Below are 18345 nucleotides of genomic sequence, written 5' to 3'. Positions count from 1 at the left end.
AGCAGGGATGGTGATTGACCAGGGATGCAGGAGCAGTGATGATGGACGAGGAGCATGCAGGCCCCGGCCTTCCCGCCCCAGAGGGGTCCCTGTGGGTGCCGGGTGCCCCCCGCAGTGGGTACCCACCCTGCCCGGCCTCGCTGCAGTCCACGGTAAAGTAGGTGGGCTCGTTGGCCTTCAGCCCTGTCTTCTCCACACCCGGCCCGTAGACCTTCACCCGGTTGGGGTGGCTGCCCTCGCCCACGTTCACCTGTGGGCATGGGGCGCGTTGCCAGCAGGCACCCAGGGGGCCACCAGCCCCACCCCATGCCCGCCACCCCATGGGTCTGGGACCCCCATCCCAACCTTGGCACCCTGTCCCCATCCCCCCAGTGGGACCCCCATCCTCATCTCCAGCACCCCAGGAGACCCCCACAGCCACCCCAGCACCCCATGGGTCTGGGACCTCCATCCCCGTGCCCAGAACCCCGTGGGCCCCCCCCACGGCCACCCCAGCCCCCCCCTCGGCCCCCCCTCATGGCACCCACGCGGAAGGGGCTGCGGGGGGTGCTGACGCCCCCCCAGGTGATGATGATGGTGTGCTTGATGGCCTTGGTGGGGACGTAGACGCAGTGGTAGGTGCCGTCCCCGTTGTCCTTCACCTTGATGTCGATGGGGCAGCCCTCGGCGTCCTGCGGGCACCGGCAGTGGGGTGAGGGGACCCGTCAGCACCCAATGGCGCTCAACAGCACCCAATGGTGCTCAACGGCGCCCAACGGCACCCAGTGGTGCTCAACGGCCCTCAAGGGCACCCAGTGGCACTCAATGGCACCCAATGGCGCCCAAGAACACCCAATGGTGCTCAACGGCACCCAACAGCACCCAGTGGTGCTCAACGGCACCCAGTGACACTCAACTGTGCTCAACAGCACCCAGTGGTGCTCAATGACCCTCAACAGCACCCAATGGCGGCCAACAACAGTGCTCAACAATGGTGCTCAACAAAGGCACCCAATGGTGCTCAATGGCACCCAACAGCACCCAGTGGTGCTCAAGGGCACCCAATGGTGCTCAACAATGGTGCTCAACAAGGGCACCCAATGGTGCTCAAAGGCCCTCAACGGCACCCAGTGGTGCTCAAGGGCACCCAATGGCAGTCAACAGCACCCAATGGTGCTCAGCTGTGCCCAGCAGCACTCAGTGGTGTACAATGACCCTCAAGGGCACCCAATGGCACTCAACAGTGTTCAACGGCACCCAATGGCACCCAGTGGTGCTCAAGGGCACCCAGTGGCACTCAACAGCACCCAATGGTGCTCAACAACGGCACTCAACAACGGCACCTAACGGCACCCAATGGCACCCATCAATGGTGCTCAACAATGGCACCCAACAGCACTAAACAACGGCACCCAATGGCACCCAATGACATCCAACAACGGTGCTCAACAAGGGCACCCAATGGCACTCAACAACGGCACCCAATGGCACCCAATGGCACCCAATGGCACCCAACAACGGTGTTCAACAAGGGCACCCAATGGCACCCAATGGCACCCAACGGCACCCAATGGCACCCAATGGCACCCAACAATGGTGTTCAACAACGGCACCCAACAATGGCACTCAATGGCACCCAATGGCACCCAACGGCATCCAACAACGGTACTCAACAACAGCACCCAATGGCACTCAACAATGGCACCCAATGGCACCCAATGGCACCCAACGGCACCCAACAACAGTACTCAACAATGACACCCAACGGCACCCAACAACGGTGTTCAACAATAGCACCCAACGATGGCACTCAACAACGGCACCCAATGGCACCCAACGGCACCCAACGGCACCCAACAACAGTGCTCAACAAGGGCATCCAACGGCACCCAACAATGTCACTCAACAATGGCACCCAACATTGGCACCCAACGGCACCCAACAACGGTGTTCAACAACGGCACCCAATGATGGCACTCAACAACGGCACCCAATGGCACCCAACGGCACCCAATGGCACCCAACGGCACCCAATGGCACCCAATGGCACCCAACGGCACCCAATGGCACCCAACGGCATCCAACGGCATCCAACAATGGTGCTCAACAACAGCACCCAATGACACCCAATGGTACCCAACAACAGCGCCCAACAACAGCACCCAACAGCACCCAACAGCACCCTACCTGGGCGTAGAGCTTGAGTGGACCCTTGCCGGCACCGCGGGTGTCGATGGTGAACTCGGCCGGGCGATCGACGATGCAGCCGGTGGGCTCCAGCCCCGGCCCGAAGGCCTTCACCTACGGGTGGGGATGGTGAGGCCCGGCCAGGCGCAACGGGTGGCCATGGGTGGCGGTGGGGTGGCCATGGGTGGCGGTGGGACGGCCGCGGGTACCTTGTCGGGGCAGGAGGCGCCGGGCGCGGGGGCGGGCAGGATGTGGGCGATGAAGGGGCTGTGGTGGATGTCCTCGTCGTCGCAGACCACGTGGACAGCGTAGTCGCCCGCCTCGGTGGGCCAATAGCGGACGTCGCAGGAGCCGTCGCCCCGGTCCTCGCACTCGATGCGCGCCTGCGAGGGGCCCTCGATGGAGAACCCTGCGCCGGGGGGTGGGACACGGTGGGCAGGGGGTCACCGGGACCTTCCGTGTCCCCTCTGGACCCCATAGGGCCACCCTGCAGGTCGCCGGGGTTGGGACCCCCAGCCCATGCCTGCGTCCTCAGGGTGGTGGCACCCGATAGGTCTTCACGGCACCGTGGTGGTGACGCCCGGTCCACCCTCCGTGTTCACACCGTGATGACCCCAAGTCTGGCCCCAGCATGGTGGCACCCAATGGGTCTCCACGTCCCCATGCTGGTGACCCCACCATGGTGCCACTCAATATGTCACCTAGTCCCCACCATGGTGACCTCGATCCATGCCCACGTCCCCACCACGATGCCACCCAATATGTCACCACGTCCCCGTCATGGTGACCCCACTCCTTACCTACGTTCCCACCACCATGATCCCCCTCCATGCCCACGTCCCCACCATGGTGCCACCCAACGTCTCCACGTCCCCACCATGGTTCCCCCTACTCCACACCCACATCCCCACCACCATGACCCGCCCCTCCATGCCCACATCCCCAACATGGTGACGCCCCCTCCATCCCTACATCCCCACCACAGTGACCCCTCCTCCATGCCCATGTCCCCACCACAGTTCCCCCTACTCCATGCCCACGTCCCCAGCACCATGACCCTCCGCCATCCCCTCATCCCCACCATGGCGCCACCCAACGTCTCCATGTCCCCACCACGATAATGCCCCTCCATGGCCACGTCCCCACTGCAATGACCCTACTCCATCCCCACGTCCCCACCACCATGACCCTACTCCATGCCCATGTCCCCACCACCATGATCCCCCTCCGTTCCCACGTCCCCACCACGATGACTCCACTCCATGTCCACATCCCCACCATGGTTCCCCCCACTCCATGTCCACATCCTCACCATGGTGACCCCACTCCATACACGCATCCTCACCACCATGATCCCCCTCCACGCCCATGTCCCTACCATGATGATCCCCCTCCACGCCCACGTCCCCACCATGATGATCCCCCTCCACGTCCATGTCCCCACCATGGTTCCCCCCACTCCATGCTCACGTCCCCACCACCATGATCTCCCTCCATTCCCACCTCCCCAAAATGGTGCCACTCAACATCTCCACGTCCCCACCACCATGATATCCCTCCACGCCCACATCCCCACCATGGTTCCCCCCACTCCATGTCCATGTCCCCACCATGGCGACTCTCCCCCATCCCCATGTCACCACCATGGTGCCACCCAACGTCTCCACGTCCCCACCATGGTTCCCCCTACTCCACACCCACATCTCCACCACCATGATCCCCCTCCATACCCACATCCCCACCATGGTTCCCCCCACTCCACACCCACATCCCCACCATCATGATCGCCCTCCATCCCCACATCCCCACCACCATGACCCTACTCCAGGCCCATGTCCCCACCACCATGATCTCCCTCCATCCCCACATCCCCACCATGGTGCCACCCAATGTCTCCACGTCCCCACCATGGTTCCCCCTACTCCACACCCACATCCCCACCACCATGATCGCCCTCCACCTCCACGTTCCCACCACCATGATCTCCCTCCATCCCCACATCCCCACCATGGTGCCACCCAACGTCTCCACGTCCCCACCATGGTTCCCCCTACTCCACACCCACATCCCCACCACCATGATCGCCCTCCATCCCCACGTCCCCACCACCATGATCCCCCTCCATGTCCACATCCCCACCATGGTTCCCCACACTCCGCACACACATCCCCACCACCATGATAGCCCTCCATCCCCACATCCCCACCACCATGATCGCCCTCCATCCCCACATCCCCACCACCATGATCGCCCTCCATCCCCACGTCCCCACCACCATGACCCTACTCCACGCCCATGTCCCCACCACCATGATCTCCCTCCATCCCCACATCCCCACCATGGTGCCACCCAACGTCTCCACATCCCCACCATGGTTCCCCCCCCTCCATCCCCACGTCCCCACCGCGGTGCCCCGCCCCGTGCCCCCCCCGTGCCCCCACTCACCGAGGGTCCCCACTTCGGTGCCGATGGCCTCCACCACGAAGTCGGCCGGGCGCCCCACCACGCCGCCCTCCAGCCCCGGCCCCCAGGCCCGGACCTTCTGGCTGCCGGGCTCGGGGGCCACCTGCACCTCGAAGGGGCTGCGGGCGCCGCGTCACCGCACGCGCAGGTACCTCGCACGCCCGCCACGCGCAGCCCTCGCACGCCCGCCCCACGCGCCCCACGCACTGCGCTCCCGCCCCACCTGCCCGCCCCCTTGCACGCCCACCCCTTGCACACCCCCACGTGCCTTGCACACCCACTTGCACGTCCCTCACACCCCTTGCACCCCCCCTTGCACACCCTCCATGCCCCTTGCACACCCTCCACGTGCCTTGCACACCCGCTTGCACGACCTTCACACCCCTCGCACACCCACTTGCACATCCTCCACGTGCCTTGCACACCCGCTTGCACACCCTCCATGTGCCTTGCACACCTGCTTGCATGCCCTTCACACCCCTTGCATGCCCCTTGCACGCCCTCCATGTGCCTTGCACACCCGCTTGCACGCCCCTCAAGCCCCTTGCACACCCTCCGTGTGCCTTGCACACCCACTTGCACGCCCTTGCATGCCCCTTCTGAGCCACACGCGCGCCTTGCACACCTTCTGTGTACCTTGCACACCCGCTTGCACACCCCTCATGCCCCCTGCACGACCCCTGCCTACCACGTGTGCACCTCGCACACTCAAGTGCCTTGCACACCCCCTTGCATGCCATTGACGCCCCTTGCACGCCCCTTGCACACCTTGCATGTGTGCCTTGCACATCCTCCATGTCTTGCACACCTGCTCACACGCCCTTCACACTCATTGCACGCCCCTTGCACACCCTCCATGTGCCTTGCACACCCCCTTGCATGCCCTTCACGACCCTTGCACGCCCCTTTCCTGCCACACATGCACCTTGCACACCCTCCACGTGCCTTGCACACTTTGCACACTATGTGCATCCCTTGCACACCCCTCCCCCGACATGCACACCCTCTTGCACACCCTCCAGGTGCTGTCCTTGTACCTTGCACATCCTCCACATGCCTTGCACGTGCCTTGCACACCCCCCCAACATGCACACCCCCTTGCACACGCCTTGAACCCCCCCCCCCATGCCTTGCTGGTACCTTGCACGCCCCTTGCACACCTTCCACGTGCCTCGACCACACCTTGCAACCCCTCCCCGACATGCACCCCCCCCTTGCACGCCCCTTGCACGCCCTCCAAGTGCCTCGCACGCCCTCCCCCCCCCCTTGTCCCCCCCTCATCCCCTCCCCCCCACCCGGCAGCCTGGCGAGGCTGGGCACAGACACGGGGGAGGGGGACACCCCGGAGTGGGGGGTGGCAGCTTTCGGGGGGGTCCCCCCAGGGGGTGGGGGTGGGGGTGTCAGCTGACCTGCGGGGGATGGCGTGGCCCCCCCAGGTGATGGCCACCTGGTACTTGCCGGGGACCTGCGGGTGGTACTCGCACTCGTAGACGCCGTCACCCGCGTCCCGCACCGTCACCGGCTCCTCGGTGCCCTCTGCAGGGAGGGGGGTCAGGTGGGGGCACCCCGCCTCCCCCCACTTGGGTACATCCCCCATGGTCCCCCCCCAACCACACAACCCCCATGGACATCTTCATGGTGCCCCCCAACCACACAACCCCCATGGACATCCCCATGGTGACCCTCTACCCTGGACACCCCCATGGTGCCCCCCAACCACACAACCCCATGGACATCCACGTGGTGCCCCCCAAACACAACCCCCATGGACATCCCCATGGTGCCCCTCTACGCTGGACACCCCCATGGTGCCCCCCAACCACACTACCCCATGGACATCCCCATGGTGCCCCCCAGCTACACAACCCCCATGATGCCCCCCAACCATACAACCCCCATGAACATCTACATAGTGCCCCCCAACCACACAACCCCTATCATGCCCCCCAAACACACAACCCCCATGGACATCCCCATGGTGACCCTCTACCCTGGACATCTTCATGGTGCCCCCCAACCACACAGCTCCCATGGACATCTTCATGGTGCCCCCCAACCACACAACCCCATGGACATCCCCATGGTGACCCTCTACCCTGAACATCCCCATGGTGCCCCCCAACTACACAACCCCCATGGACATCCTGATGGTGACCCCCTACCCTGGACATCCCCATGGTGCCCCCCAACCACACAACCCCCATGATGCCTCCCAACCACACAATCCCCATGGCCACCGACATGGTGCCCCCCAACCATACAAACCCCATGGACATCCCTGTGGTGCCCCCCAACCACACAACCCCCATGGACACCCCCATGGAGCCCCCCACCCATGCATCCCCCCTTGCCACCCCCTTGGTGCTGCCCAACCACACAACCCCCATGGACATCCTGATGGTGACCCCCTACCATGGACATCCCCATGGTGCCCCCCAACCGCACAACCCCCATGGCCACCTACATGGTGCTCCCCAACCATACAAACCCCATGGACATCCCCATGGTGCTCCCCAACCATACAACCCCCACAGCCATCCCCATGGTTCCCCCCAACCACAAAACCCCCATGATGCCCCCCAACCATACAACCCCCATGGACATCTTCATGGTGACCCTCTACCCTGGACACCCCCGTGGTGCCCCCCAACCACACAATCCCCATGAATATCCCTACGGTGCCCCCCAAGCACACAACCTCCATGGTGCCCCCCAACCACACAATCCCCATAGCCATCTTCATGGTGCCCTCCAACCACACAACCCTCATGGACATCCACGTGGTGCCCCCCAAACACAACCCCCATGGACATCCCCATGGTGCCCCTCTACCCTGGACATCCCCATGGTGCCTCCCAACCACACAATCCCCATGGCCACCTACATGGTGTCCCCCAACCACACAACCTTCATGGTGCCCCCCAGCCATTCAACCCTCATGGCCATCCCCATGGAGCCCCCACCCACGCACCCCACCCATGGGCACCCCCGTCCCCACGCCCTCGCGCACTCACTGGGCCCCTTGACGAGCACCCGCAGCTCCCCGGTGCCGGCGCCCTTGGTGAGCACCCTGAAGTCGGCCACCTCCTTCACCCGCACGCCCTTGGGCTGCAGCCCCCGGCCGGTGGCCCGGCACGCCGACGGGGTGCACGCTGCCAGCACGGCCACGCCCTCAGCACCACCCGTGGGTGCTGGGGGGGGTCGGGTGGGGGGTCCCGGGACGGGCTGGTGGGCACCGCCAGGGATAGGGGGGACACAGGGACAGTCGGGGGATAAGGGACCCATGGGGACACCATGGAGATGGAGGGGTCCTATGGTGGCTAAGGGACCCATGAGGACACCCTGGGGATGGAGGGGACCCATGGTGGCCATGGGACCCATGGGGACACCCTGGGGACATATGGGTGCCATGGATACACCCTGGGGATGGAGAGGAACCATGGGGACACCCTGGGGACATATGGGTGCCATGGAGGCTAAGGGACCCATGAGGACACCCTAGGACATAAGGGACCCATGGGGACACCCTGGGATGGAGGGGACCCATAGTGGCCAACGGACCAATGAGGACACCCTGGGGATGGAGGGGATCCATGGGGACACCCTGGGGATATATGGGTCCCACAGTGGCCAAGAGACCCATGGGGACACCCTGGGGATAGAGGGGATCCATGGGGACACCCTGGGGACATATAGGTCCCATGGTGGCCAAGAGACCCATGGGGACACCCTGGGGATGGAGGGGACTCATGGGGACACCCTGGGGACATATGGGTCCTACGGTGGCCAAGAGACCCATGGGGACACCCTGGGGATGGAGGAGACCCATGGGGACACCCTGGGGACATATGGGTCCCACGGTGGCCAAGAGACCTATGGGGACACCCTGGGGATGGAGGGGACCCATGGTGGCCATGGGACCCATGGGGACACCCTGGGGACATATGGGTGCCATGGATACACCCTGGGGATGGAGAGGAACCATGGGGACACCCTGGGGACATATGGGTCCCACGGTGGCCAAGAGACCCATGGGTACACCCTGGGGATGGAGGGGACCCATGGGGACACCCTGGGGACATATGGGTGCCATGGGGGCTAAGGGACCCATGGGGACACTCTAGGACACAACGGACCCATGGGGGCACCCTGGGGATGGAGGGGATCCATGGTGGCCAAGGAACCCATGGGGACACCCTGGGGACATACGGGTGCCACTGGGGCTAAGGGACCCATGGGGACACCCTGGAGACACCCTGGGGCAGAAGGGTGCCATGGGGACACTTTGGGGACACAGGGGTGCTGTGGGGTCTCCAGGGGCATGAGGGACCCATAGGAACACGCTGGGGATGGAAGGGACCCATGGTGACATCCCGGGACTGATGGGTGTCACAGGGACACCCTGGGCACACTGCAAGCACAGGTGTGCCATGGGACAATCCCTGGGGCCATGGACAACCACTTGGGTGCCATGGGGCCACAATGGCCGCTGATGGGTGCCATGGGGCCACCACGGACATTGATGGATGCCATGGGGACACCATGGCTGCTGATGGGTGCCATGGGGCCACCATGGCCATTGATGGGTGCCATGGGGCCATCTGGGACACAGATGGGTGCCATGGGGCCACCTCAGGTACTGCCGGGTGCCATGGGGATACCACGGGCATCAATGGATGCCATGGGGCCACCTGGGACATTGATGGGTGCCACAGGGCCAATTGGGGTATCAATGGGTGCCATGGGACCATCTGGGGTATCGATGGGTTCCATGGGGCCACCACGGGCACCGATGGGTGTCACAGGGCCATCTGGGATATCGATGGGTGCCATGCGGACACCATGGGCATCAATGGATGCCATGGGGCCACCTGGGACATTGACAGGTGCCATGGGGCCACCTCAGGTACTGCTGGGTGCCATGCGGACACCACGGGCATCAATGGATGCCACAGGGCCACCTGGGACATTGATGGGTGGCATGGGGCCACCATGGGCATCAACAGATGCCATGGGGCCATCTAGGGTATCGATGGGTGCCATGGGGACACCACGAGCACCGATGGGTGCCATGGGGACGCGGTGGGGCCCCCCCGGGGCAGGTCTCACCTTCGGCCACGTTGACGGTGAAGGGGCTCTTGGGGATCTGGGCGCCGGCGTAGGTGACGCAGACGGTGTGGGGCCCCTCCAGGACGGGCCGGTAGGTGCAGCGGTAGATGTTGTCCCCTTTGTCCTCCAGCATCACCTCCACCGTGTCCCGCCGGCCCCTTGGGGGTCCACGATCACCACCCCCACGTCGCCCGGGCCAGCTCCTGCCAACCGCGAGGACATGGGCTCAGTGCCACCAGGCCATGCCACCGTGAGGACGTGGTCCCAGAGCCACCAGGCCATGCCACGGCCATGCCACCATGCATGGTCTCAGTGCCACCAGGCCATGACACAGTCATGTCATCATGAGGACATGGCCTCAGTGCCACCCAGCCATGCCATGGCCATGCCACCGTGAGGACGGCCCAGAGCCACCAGGCCATGTCATGGCCATGTCACCATGAGAACACAGCACCAGAGCCACCAGGCCATGCCACCGTGAGGACGTGGTCCCAGAGCCACCAGGCCATGCCACGGCCTTGCCACCATGCACAGCCTCAGTGCCACCAGGCCATGACACAGTCATGTCATCATGAGGATGTGGCCTTAGTGCCACCCAGCCAAGCCATGGCCAGGCCACCATGAGGACATGGTCCCAGCGCCACCAGGCCATGCCACGGCCATCCCACAAGAAGGACACGGGCTCAGTGCCACCCAGCCATGCCACAGGCATGCCACCATGAGGACACGGGCCCAGTGCCACCCAGTCATGCCACAGCCATGCCACCACAAGAACATGGCCCCAGAGCCACCAGGCCACACCATGGCCATGCCACCATGAGGACATAGTCTCAGTGCCACCAGGCCGTGCCACGGCTATGCTACACCTCAGTGTCCCCTGCCTACGTCATGACAAGGACATGACCCCAGTGCCACCAGGCCATGACACAGTGAGGACCACCCAGCCAAGCCAGGGCGAGGACACCGACTCAGTGCCATGAGGCCATGTCATTGCTGTGCCACCAGAAGGACATGATGTCAGCGCCACCCGGCAATGTCACGGCCATGCCGTCATGAGAACATGGCCTCAAAGTCACCAGGCCATGCCATGGCCATGCCACCACGAGGACACTGCCCCAGAGCCACCGGGCCACCCCATAAGAAGCACACAGGCTCAGTGTCACCCAGCCATGCCATGGCCATCCCACCAGAAGGACACAGATTCTGTGTCACCCAACCATGCCATGGCCATGCCATCATGAGGACGCAGTTCCAGAGCCATCAGGCCACACCATGGCCATGCCACCAGAAGGACACGGGCTCTATGTCACCCAACCATGCCATGGCCATGCCACCACAAGGACATGGCCCCAGAGCCACCAGGCCATCCCATGAGAAGAACACGGGCTCAGTGTCACCCAGTCATGCCATGGCCATCCCACCACAAGGACACCGATTCTGTGTCACCCAACCATGCTATGGCCATGCCACCATGAGGACATGGCCCCAGAGCCACCAGGCCACCCTATGAGAAGGACACAGGCTCAGCGTCACCCAGTCATGCCACAGCCATGCCACCATGAGGACACAGTTCTAGAGCCATCGGGCCACACCACGGCCATGCCACAAGAAGGACATGGGCTCTGTGTCACCCAACTATGCCATGGCCATGCCACCACGAGGACATGGCCCCAGAGCCACCAGGCCATCCCATGAGAAGAACACGGGCTCAGTGTCACCCAGTCATGCTATGGCCATCCCACCACAAGGACACCGATTCTGTGTCACCCAACCATGCTATGGCCATGCCACCATGAGGACATGACCCCAGAGCCACCAGGCCACCCCATGAGAAGGACACAGGCTCAGTGTCACCCAGCCATGCCATGGCCATCCCACCAGAAGGACACAGATTCTGTGTCACCCAACCATGCCATGGCCATGCCATCATGAGACCACGGCCCCAGAGCCACCAGGCCATCCCACCAGAAGGACATGGGCTCAGTGCCACCAGGCCACGCGATGGCCATCCCATGAGAAGGACACAGGCTCAGTGTCACCCAGCCATGCCATGGCCACGCCACCATGAAAACTTGGCCTCACAGCCACCGGGCCACCCCACGAGACGTACACAGGCTCAGTGCCACCAGCCCACGCCACCAGAACATGGCCACCACGAGAACCTGCCCCCAGAACCACCAAGACTTCCCACGGCCGTGGCCTCCATGCCGCCCACCACAGCCACGCCACGCCAGGTCCCCGCGGCGGTGACGCCCCCTCCCCCGGCGCGTGGTGGCCCCCCAACCCACCTGCGGTGTAGATGTCGAAGTAGGTGGGCTTGTTGGCCACGTTGCCGAGGGGCTCCAGGCCGGGGCCGCGCGCTGTCACCTTGCCGGCGTCCCCCAGGGCCATGGCCACGTTGACGCCGAAGGGGCTCCTGTCGATGTTCTGCCCCGCGAACAGCACCGTCACCTGCGGGACACCAGGGGGGTCAGTGGGGGTCACCCCACCACGGGGGACCCCATGGAGACCCCCAGGGCAAGACCCCAACGGGACCCAACCCCTTCCTCCATCGCAACGCCATGGGGGGGGGCCTGTCTGTGCCGAGCACCCCCTGACCCACGTGGTCCCCAGAACCCCGAAACCAGCCTGGGGGCACCCCAAAGCATGGGTGGGGGTCCCTGGAACCCCAAAACCAGCCTGGGGACCCCCCGAAGCATGGGTGGGGGTCCTCACCACCAGCCTGAGGACAGCCCAGCATCCCAAAGCATGGGTGGGGGTCCCTGGAACCAGTGTGGGGACCCCTCAAAGCATGGGTGGGGGTCCCTGGCACCCCAAAACTAGCCTGGGGACCCCCCAAAGCAGGGGTGGGGGTCCCTGGAACCACTGCAGGGACCCCCCAAAGCATGGGTGGGGGTCCCTGGAACCCCAAAACCAGCCTGGGGACACCCCAAAGCATGCGTGGGGGTCCTTGGAACCATGGGGACCCCCCAAGCATGGGTGGGCTCCCTGGCACCCCAAAACCGGCCTGAGGAACCCCCAAAGCATGGGTGGGGGTCCTCACCACCAGCCTGGGGATCCCCCAGGGCACACACAGGGGTCCCTGGCACCCTAAAACCGGACTGGGGACCCCCCAAAGCAGGGGTGGGGGTCCCTGGAAGCAGCGTGGGGACCCCCCAGAGCAAGGGTGGGGGTCCTCACCACCAGCCTGGGCACACCCCAGGGCACACACAGGGGTCTCTGGCACCCCAAAACTGGCCTGGGGACACCCCAAAGGAGGGGTGGGGGGTCCCTGGAACCATGGGGACCTCCCAAGCATGGGTGGAGGTCCCTGGAACCACTGCGGGGACCCCCCAAAGCGTGGGTGGGGGTCCCTGGAACCATGGGGACCCCCCAAAGCATGGGTGGGGGTCCTCACCACCAGCCTGGGGACCCCCCAGGGCACACACAGGGGTCCCTAGCACCCCAAAACTGGACTGGGGACCCCCCAGCACAGGGGTGGGGGTCCTTGGAACCACGGGGACCCCCCAAAGCAAGGGTGGGGGTCCTCACCACCAGCCTGGGGGCACCCCAAAGCATGGGTGGGGATCCTTGGAACCAGCCTGGGGACCCCCCAAAGCATGGGTCGGGGTCCCTGGGATCCCCTAAAGCAAGGCTGGGGGTCCCTGGAACCATGGGGACCTCCCAAGCATGGGTGGGGGTCCCTGGCACCCCAAAACCGGCCTGGGGACCCCCAAAGCATGGGTGGGGGTTCCTGGCACCCCAAAACTGGACTGGGGACCCCCCAGCACAGGGGTGGGGGTCCCTGGAACCATGGGGACCTCCCAGAGCAGGGGTGGGGGTCCTCACCACCAGCCTGGGGACACCCCAGGGCACACACAGGGGTCTCTGGCACCCCAAAACTGGCCTGGGGACCCCCCAAAGGAGGGGTGGGGGTCCCTGGAACCATGGGGACCTCCCAAGCATGGGTGGGGGTCCCTGGCACCCCGAAACTGGCCTGGGGCCCCTCAAAGCATGGGTGGGGGTCCCTGGAACCATGGGGACCCCCCAAAGCAGGGGTGGGGGTCCCTGGAACCATGGGGACCTCCCAAGCATGGGTGGGGGTCCCTGGCACCCCGAAACTGGCCTGGGGCCCCTCAAAGCATGGGTGGGGGTCCCTGGAACCATGGGGACCCCCCAAAGCATGGGTGGGGGTCCTCCCCCCCAGCCTGGGGACCCCCCCCCCCCCCCCCCCAGACCCGGGGGGGCACTCACCTTGTGCAGCCCCCCGACCTTGGGGACGTAGGTGACGCCGTACGTCCTCTTCTTGTCATTGTTGGGGACCACCTTGGCCTGGAATGGGGGGGGACCCCCAAAAACGGGGGATGTGAGGAGAGCTGCGGACCCCCCACCCCATCTCGAGGGGGGGCACCCTGGCCTGCGGACCCCCCCCCACCGGGTACCTCCTCGGTGTGACCCTCGGGGTCCTCGACGTAGACCAGCACCTCGCCCACCCCCGCCTCGAGGGTCTCCACCGTGAACTGCGCCGGCCGCAGCACCACGTTCCCCTGCGGCTCGATGCCTGCGGGACCCCCCCCCAAAAAAAAAGGGGGGATCAGGGGGGGCACCCCAAAACCCCCCGACCCCCCCCCCCGCCCCGATCTGCCCAGCCCCCACGGCGCGGGATCCCCAGGGGGCCCTGGGAGGTGGCAGCGGGGGTCCCTGGGGTGGGGGGGGGAGGCTGGGGGTCCCTGGGAATGGGGGGGTCCTTGGTGACCTGGGGGGGGTCCCTGGGCATGGGGGGGGGATTCCTTGGTGATCTGAGGGGGCTTCCTTGGTATTGGGGGGGGGTCCTAGGTGACCAAGGAGGTCCCTGGGCATGTGGGGGGGTCCCTGGGCATGGGGGGGGGGGGGGTGTCCTTGGTGACCTGGGGGGGGGTCCCTGGGCATGGGGGGGTGGTCCCTGGACATGGGGGGGGGGGGGGGAGGTGGTCTTTGGTGACCAGGGGGGGTCCCTGGGCATGGGGGGGGCCCTTGGTGATCGGGGGGGTGTCCTAGGGCATGGGGGAGGGGGTGTCTTTGGTGACCTGGGGGGGGTCCGTGGTGCCCTTGGGGGGGGTCCTTGGTGACCTGGGGGGGTGTCCCTGGGCTTTGGGGGGGGTCTTTGGTGACCCTGGGCGGGGTCCTAGGTGACCATGGGGGTCCCCCGGGCATGGGAGGGGTCCTTGGTGACCGGGGGGGGGTCCCTGGGCATGGGGGTGGGATTCCTTGGTGACTTGAGGGGGGGTCCTTGGTGACATGGGGGTCCCTGGGCATGGGGGGGGGGGGGTCCTTGGTGACCTTGGGGTGGGTCCTAGGAGACCAAGGGGTCCCTGGGCATGTGGGGGGGATCCCTGGGCATGGGGGGGTGGTCCTTGGTGACCTGGGGGGAGTCCCTAGGCGTGGGGGGGGTCCTTGGTGACCTGGGGAGGGGGGTCCCTGGGCATGGGGGGGCCCTTGGTGACCTCGGGGGGGGTCCTAGGTGACCAAGGGGGTCCCTGGGCATGGGTGGGGGGTCTTTGGTGACCTAGGGGGGGGTCCTTGGTGACCCTGGGGGGGGGGGTCCCTGGGCATGGGGGGGGGTCCTTGTTGACCAGGGGTGTCCCTGGGCATGGGGGGGGGGTCTTTGGTGACCTGGAGGGGTCCCTGAGCATGGGGGGGGATTCCTTGGTGATCGGTGCGGGGGGGTCTTTGGGCATGGGGGGGGTCTTTGGTGACCTGGAGGGGTCCCTGGGCATGGGGGGGGGATTCCTTGGTGACCTTGGGGGGTGGTCCCTGGGCATGGGGGGGGTCTTTGGTGACCTCGTGGGGGGTCCTTGGTGACCAAGGGGGTCCCTGGGCATGGGGGGGGCGGCCTTTGTGACCTTGGGGGGGGGTCCTAGGGCAAGGGAAGGGGGGTCTTTGGTGACCTGGGGGGTCCCCAAGCATGGGGGGGGGGGGTCTTTAGTGACCTGGGGGGGTGTCCCTGTGTATGGGGGGGTCTTTGGTGACAGGGGGGGGGTCCTTGGTGACCAAGGGGGTCCCTGGGCATGGGAGGGGTCCTTGGTGACCTGGGGGGGGGGGCCCCTGGGCATGGGGGGTGGGATTCCTTGGTGACTTGAGGGGGGGTCCTTGGTGACCTTGGGGTGGGTCCTAGGTGACCAAGGGGGTCCCTGGGCATGTGGGGGGGGTCCCTGGGCATGGGGGGGTGGTCCTTGGTGACCTGGGGGGAGTCCCTAGGCGTGGGGGGGGGTCCTTGGTGACCTGGGGAGGGTCCTTGGTGACCAAGTGGGTCCCTGGGCATGGGTGGGGGGGGTCTTTGGTGACCTAGGGGGGGGTCCTAGGGCATGGGAGGGGGGGGTCTTTGGTGACCTGGGGGGTCCCCAAGCATGGGGGGGGGGGGGGGTCTTTGGTGACCTGGGGGGGTGTCCCTGTGTATGGGGGGGGGGGCCTTGGTGATCGGGGGGGGGTCCTAGGTGACCAAGGGGGTCCCTGGGCATGGGTGGGGGGGTCTTTGGTGACCTAGGGGGGGGTCCTTGGTGACCCTGGCGGGGGGGTCCCCGGGCATGGGGGGGGTCCTTGTTGACCAGGGGTGTCCCTGGGCATGGGGGGGGGTCTTTGGTGACCTGGAGGGGTCCCTGAGCATGGGGGGGGGATTCCCTGGTGATCGGGCGGGGGGGTCTTTGGGCATGGGGGGGGTCTTTGGTGACCTGGAGGGGTCCCTGGGCATGGGGGGGGGATTCCTTGGTGACCTTGGGGGGTGGTCCCTGGGCATGGGGGGGGTCTTTGGTGACCTCGTGGGGGGTCCTTGGTGACCAAGGGGGTCCCTGGGCATGGGGGGGGCGGCCTTTGTGACCTTGGGGGGGGGTCCTAGGGCATGGGAGGGGGGGGTCTTTGGTGACCTGGGGGGGTCCCCAAGCATGGGGGGGGGGTCTTTAGTGACCTGGGGGGTGTCCCTGTGTATGGGGGGGGTCTTTGGTGACAGGGGGGGGTCCTTGGTGACCAAGGGGGGTCCCTGGGCATGGGAGGGGACCTTGGTGACCTGGGGGGGGGTGGTCCCTGGGCATGGGGGTGGGATTCCTTGGTGACTTGAGGGGGGGTCCTTGGTCACCTTGGGGTGGGTCCTAGGTGACCAAGGGGGTCCCTGGGCATGTGGGGGGGGTCCCTGGGCATGGGGGGGTGGTCCTTGGTGACCTGGGGGGAGTCCCTAGGCGTGGGGGGGGTCCTTGGTGACCTGGGGAGGGTCCTTGGTGACCAAGTGGGTCCCTGGGCATGGGTGGGGGGGTCTTTGGTGACCTAGGGGGGGGTCCTAGGGCATGGGAGGGGGGGTCTTTGGTGACCTGGGGGGTCCCCAAGCATGGGGGGGGGGGTCTTTGGTGACCTGCGGGGGTGTCCCTGTGTATGGGGGGGGGGGCCTTGGTGATCGGGGGGGGGTCCTAGGTGACCAAGGGGGTCCCTGGGCATGGGTGGGGGGGTCTTTGGTGACCTAGGGGGGGGTCCTTGGTGACCCTGGCGGGGGGTCCCCGGGCATGGGGGGGGTCCTTGTTGACCAGGGGTGTCCCTGGGCATGGGGGGGGGTCTTTGGTGACCTGGAGGGGTCCCTGAGCATGGGGGGGGATTCCCTGGTGACCTTGGGGGGGGGTCCTTGGGCATGGGGGGGGTCTTTGGTGACCTGGGGGGGTCCCTGAGCATTGGGGGGGGGGGGGGGCATCTTTAGTGACCTCGGGGTGGGGTCCTTAGTGACCAAGGGGGTCACACCCCCATCTCCCCAGTGCCCCCCCCCATCCCTCCCCCCACGCCCCCCATCTCCCCAGTGCCTGACCCCCGTGCCCCCCCCGTGCCCCCCACCCCGTACCGGGGCCGTAGGCGCGGGCGCGGGCGGGCTGGGGGGCGCGGGGGCGCAGGGGGGCCCCCGGCCGCAGCTTGGCCTTGGGGAACTGGGACAGGTAGGTCATCACCGAGTGCTCGTCCACCTCGGGGTCCACGATCTCCTCGGGGGCGATCACCTGGGGGGGGGGGCACGGGGGGGGGCACCCCCCTGCCAGTCAGAGCAGCTGCCAAGCCCCCAGACCCCCGGCAGCCCCCCAGTACCCCCAGGGTCCTCCCCGCACAGCCAGGGTCACCCCCAGGGACCCCCAGGGTCCTCCTCCGTGCCCAGGGAACCCCCCCACACCCTCGGGGGGGGGACACAGGGGGGACACCCCCCTGCCAGTCAGAGGGGCCGTTGCCCCCCCGGACCCCCAGCAGCCTCCCTGTACCCCCAGGGTCCTCCCCACACAGCCAGGGTCACCCCAGGGACCCCCAGGGTCCTCCTCCGTGCCCAGGGACCCCCCCCACACCCTCGGGGGGGGGCACGGGGGGGGCACCCCCCTGCCAGTCAGAGGGGCCGTTGCCCCCCCGGACCCCCAGCAGCCCCCCTGTACCCCCAGGGTCCTCCCCACACAGCCAGGGTCACCCCAGGGACCCCCAGGGTCCTCCTCCGTGCCCAGGGACCCTCCCCACGCCCTCGGGGGGGGGCACGGGGGGGGCACCCCCCTGCCAGTCAGAGGGGCCGTTGCCCCCCCGGACCCCCAGCAGCCTCCCTGTACCCCCAGGGTCCTCCCCACACACCCGGGGTCACCCCAGGGACCA

At 66.4% G+C, this 18345-nt stretch overlaps 1 protein-coding gene across 1 annotated transcript in view; it reads right to left on the bottom strand.

The window, feature by feature from the left end:
* FLNC (filamin C) overlaps positions 1–18345 on the bottom strand; it is a 73401-nt gene that overhangs the window by 53375 nt on the left and 1681 nt on the right. The window contains 14 exon segments of the mRNA XM_075429569.1: positions 127–250; positions 528–671; positions 2167–2280; positions 2376–2575; positions 4612–4748; positions 6039–6165; positions 7644–7781; positions 9739–9895; positions 9898–9941; positions 12027–12189; positions 13972–14049; positions 14160–14278; positions 17570–17720; positions 18217–18296. Coding sequence (XP_075285684.1) covers positions 127–250; positions 528–671; positions 2167–2280; positions 2376–2575; positions 4612–4748; positions 6039–6165; positions 7644–7781; positions 9739–9895; positions 9898–9941; positions 12027–12189; positions 13972–14049; positions 14160–14278; positions 17570–17720; positions 18217–18296 — 1776 coding nt within the window.

Source organism: Opisthocomus hoazin, chromosome 8, assembly GCF_030867145.1.
Source record: "Opisthocomus hoazin isolate bOpiHoa1 chromosome 8, bOpiHoa1.hap1, whole genome shotgun sequence".
NCBI classification, from domain to species: domain Eukaryota; kingdom Metazoa; phylum Chordata; class Aves; order Opisthocomiformes; family Opisthocomidae; genus Opisthocomus; species Opisthocomus hoazin.
The sequence above is the reverse complement of the archived record's forward strand: the minus strand, read 5'-3'. Positions and strand labels throughout refer to the sequence as shown.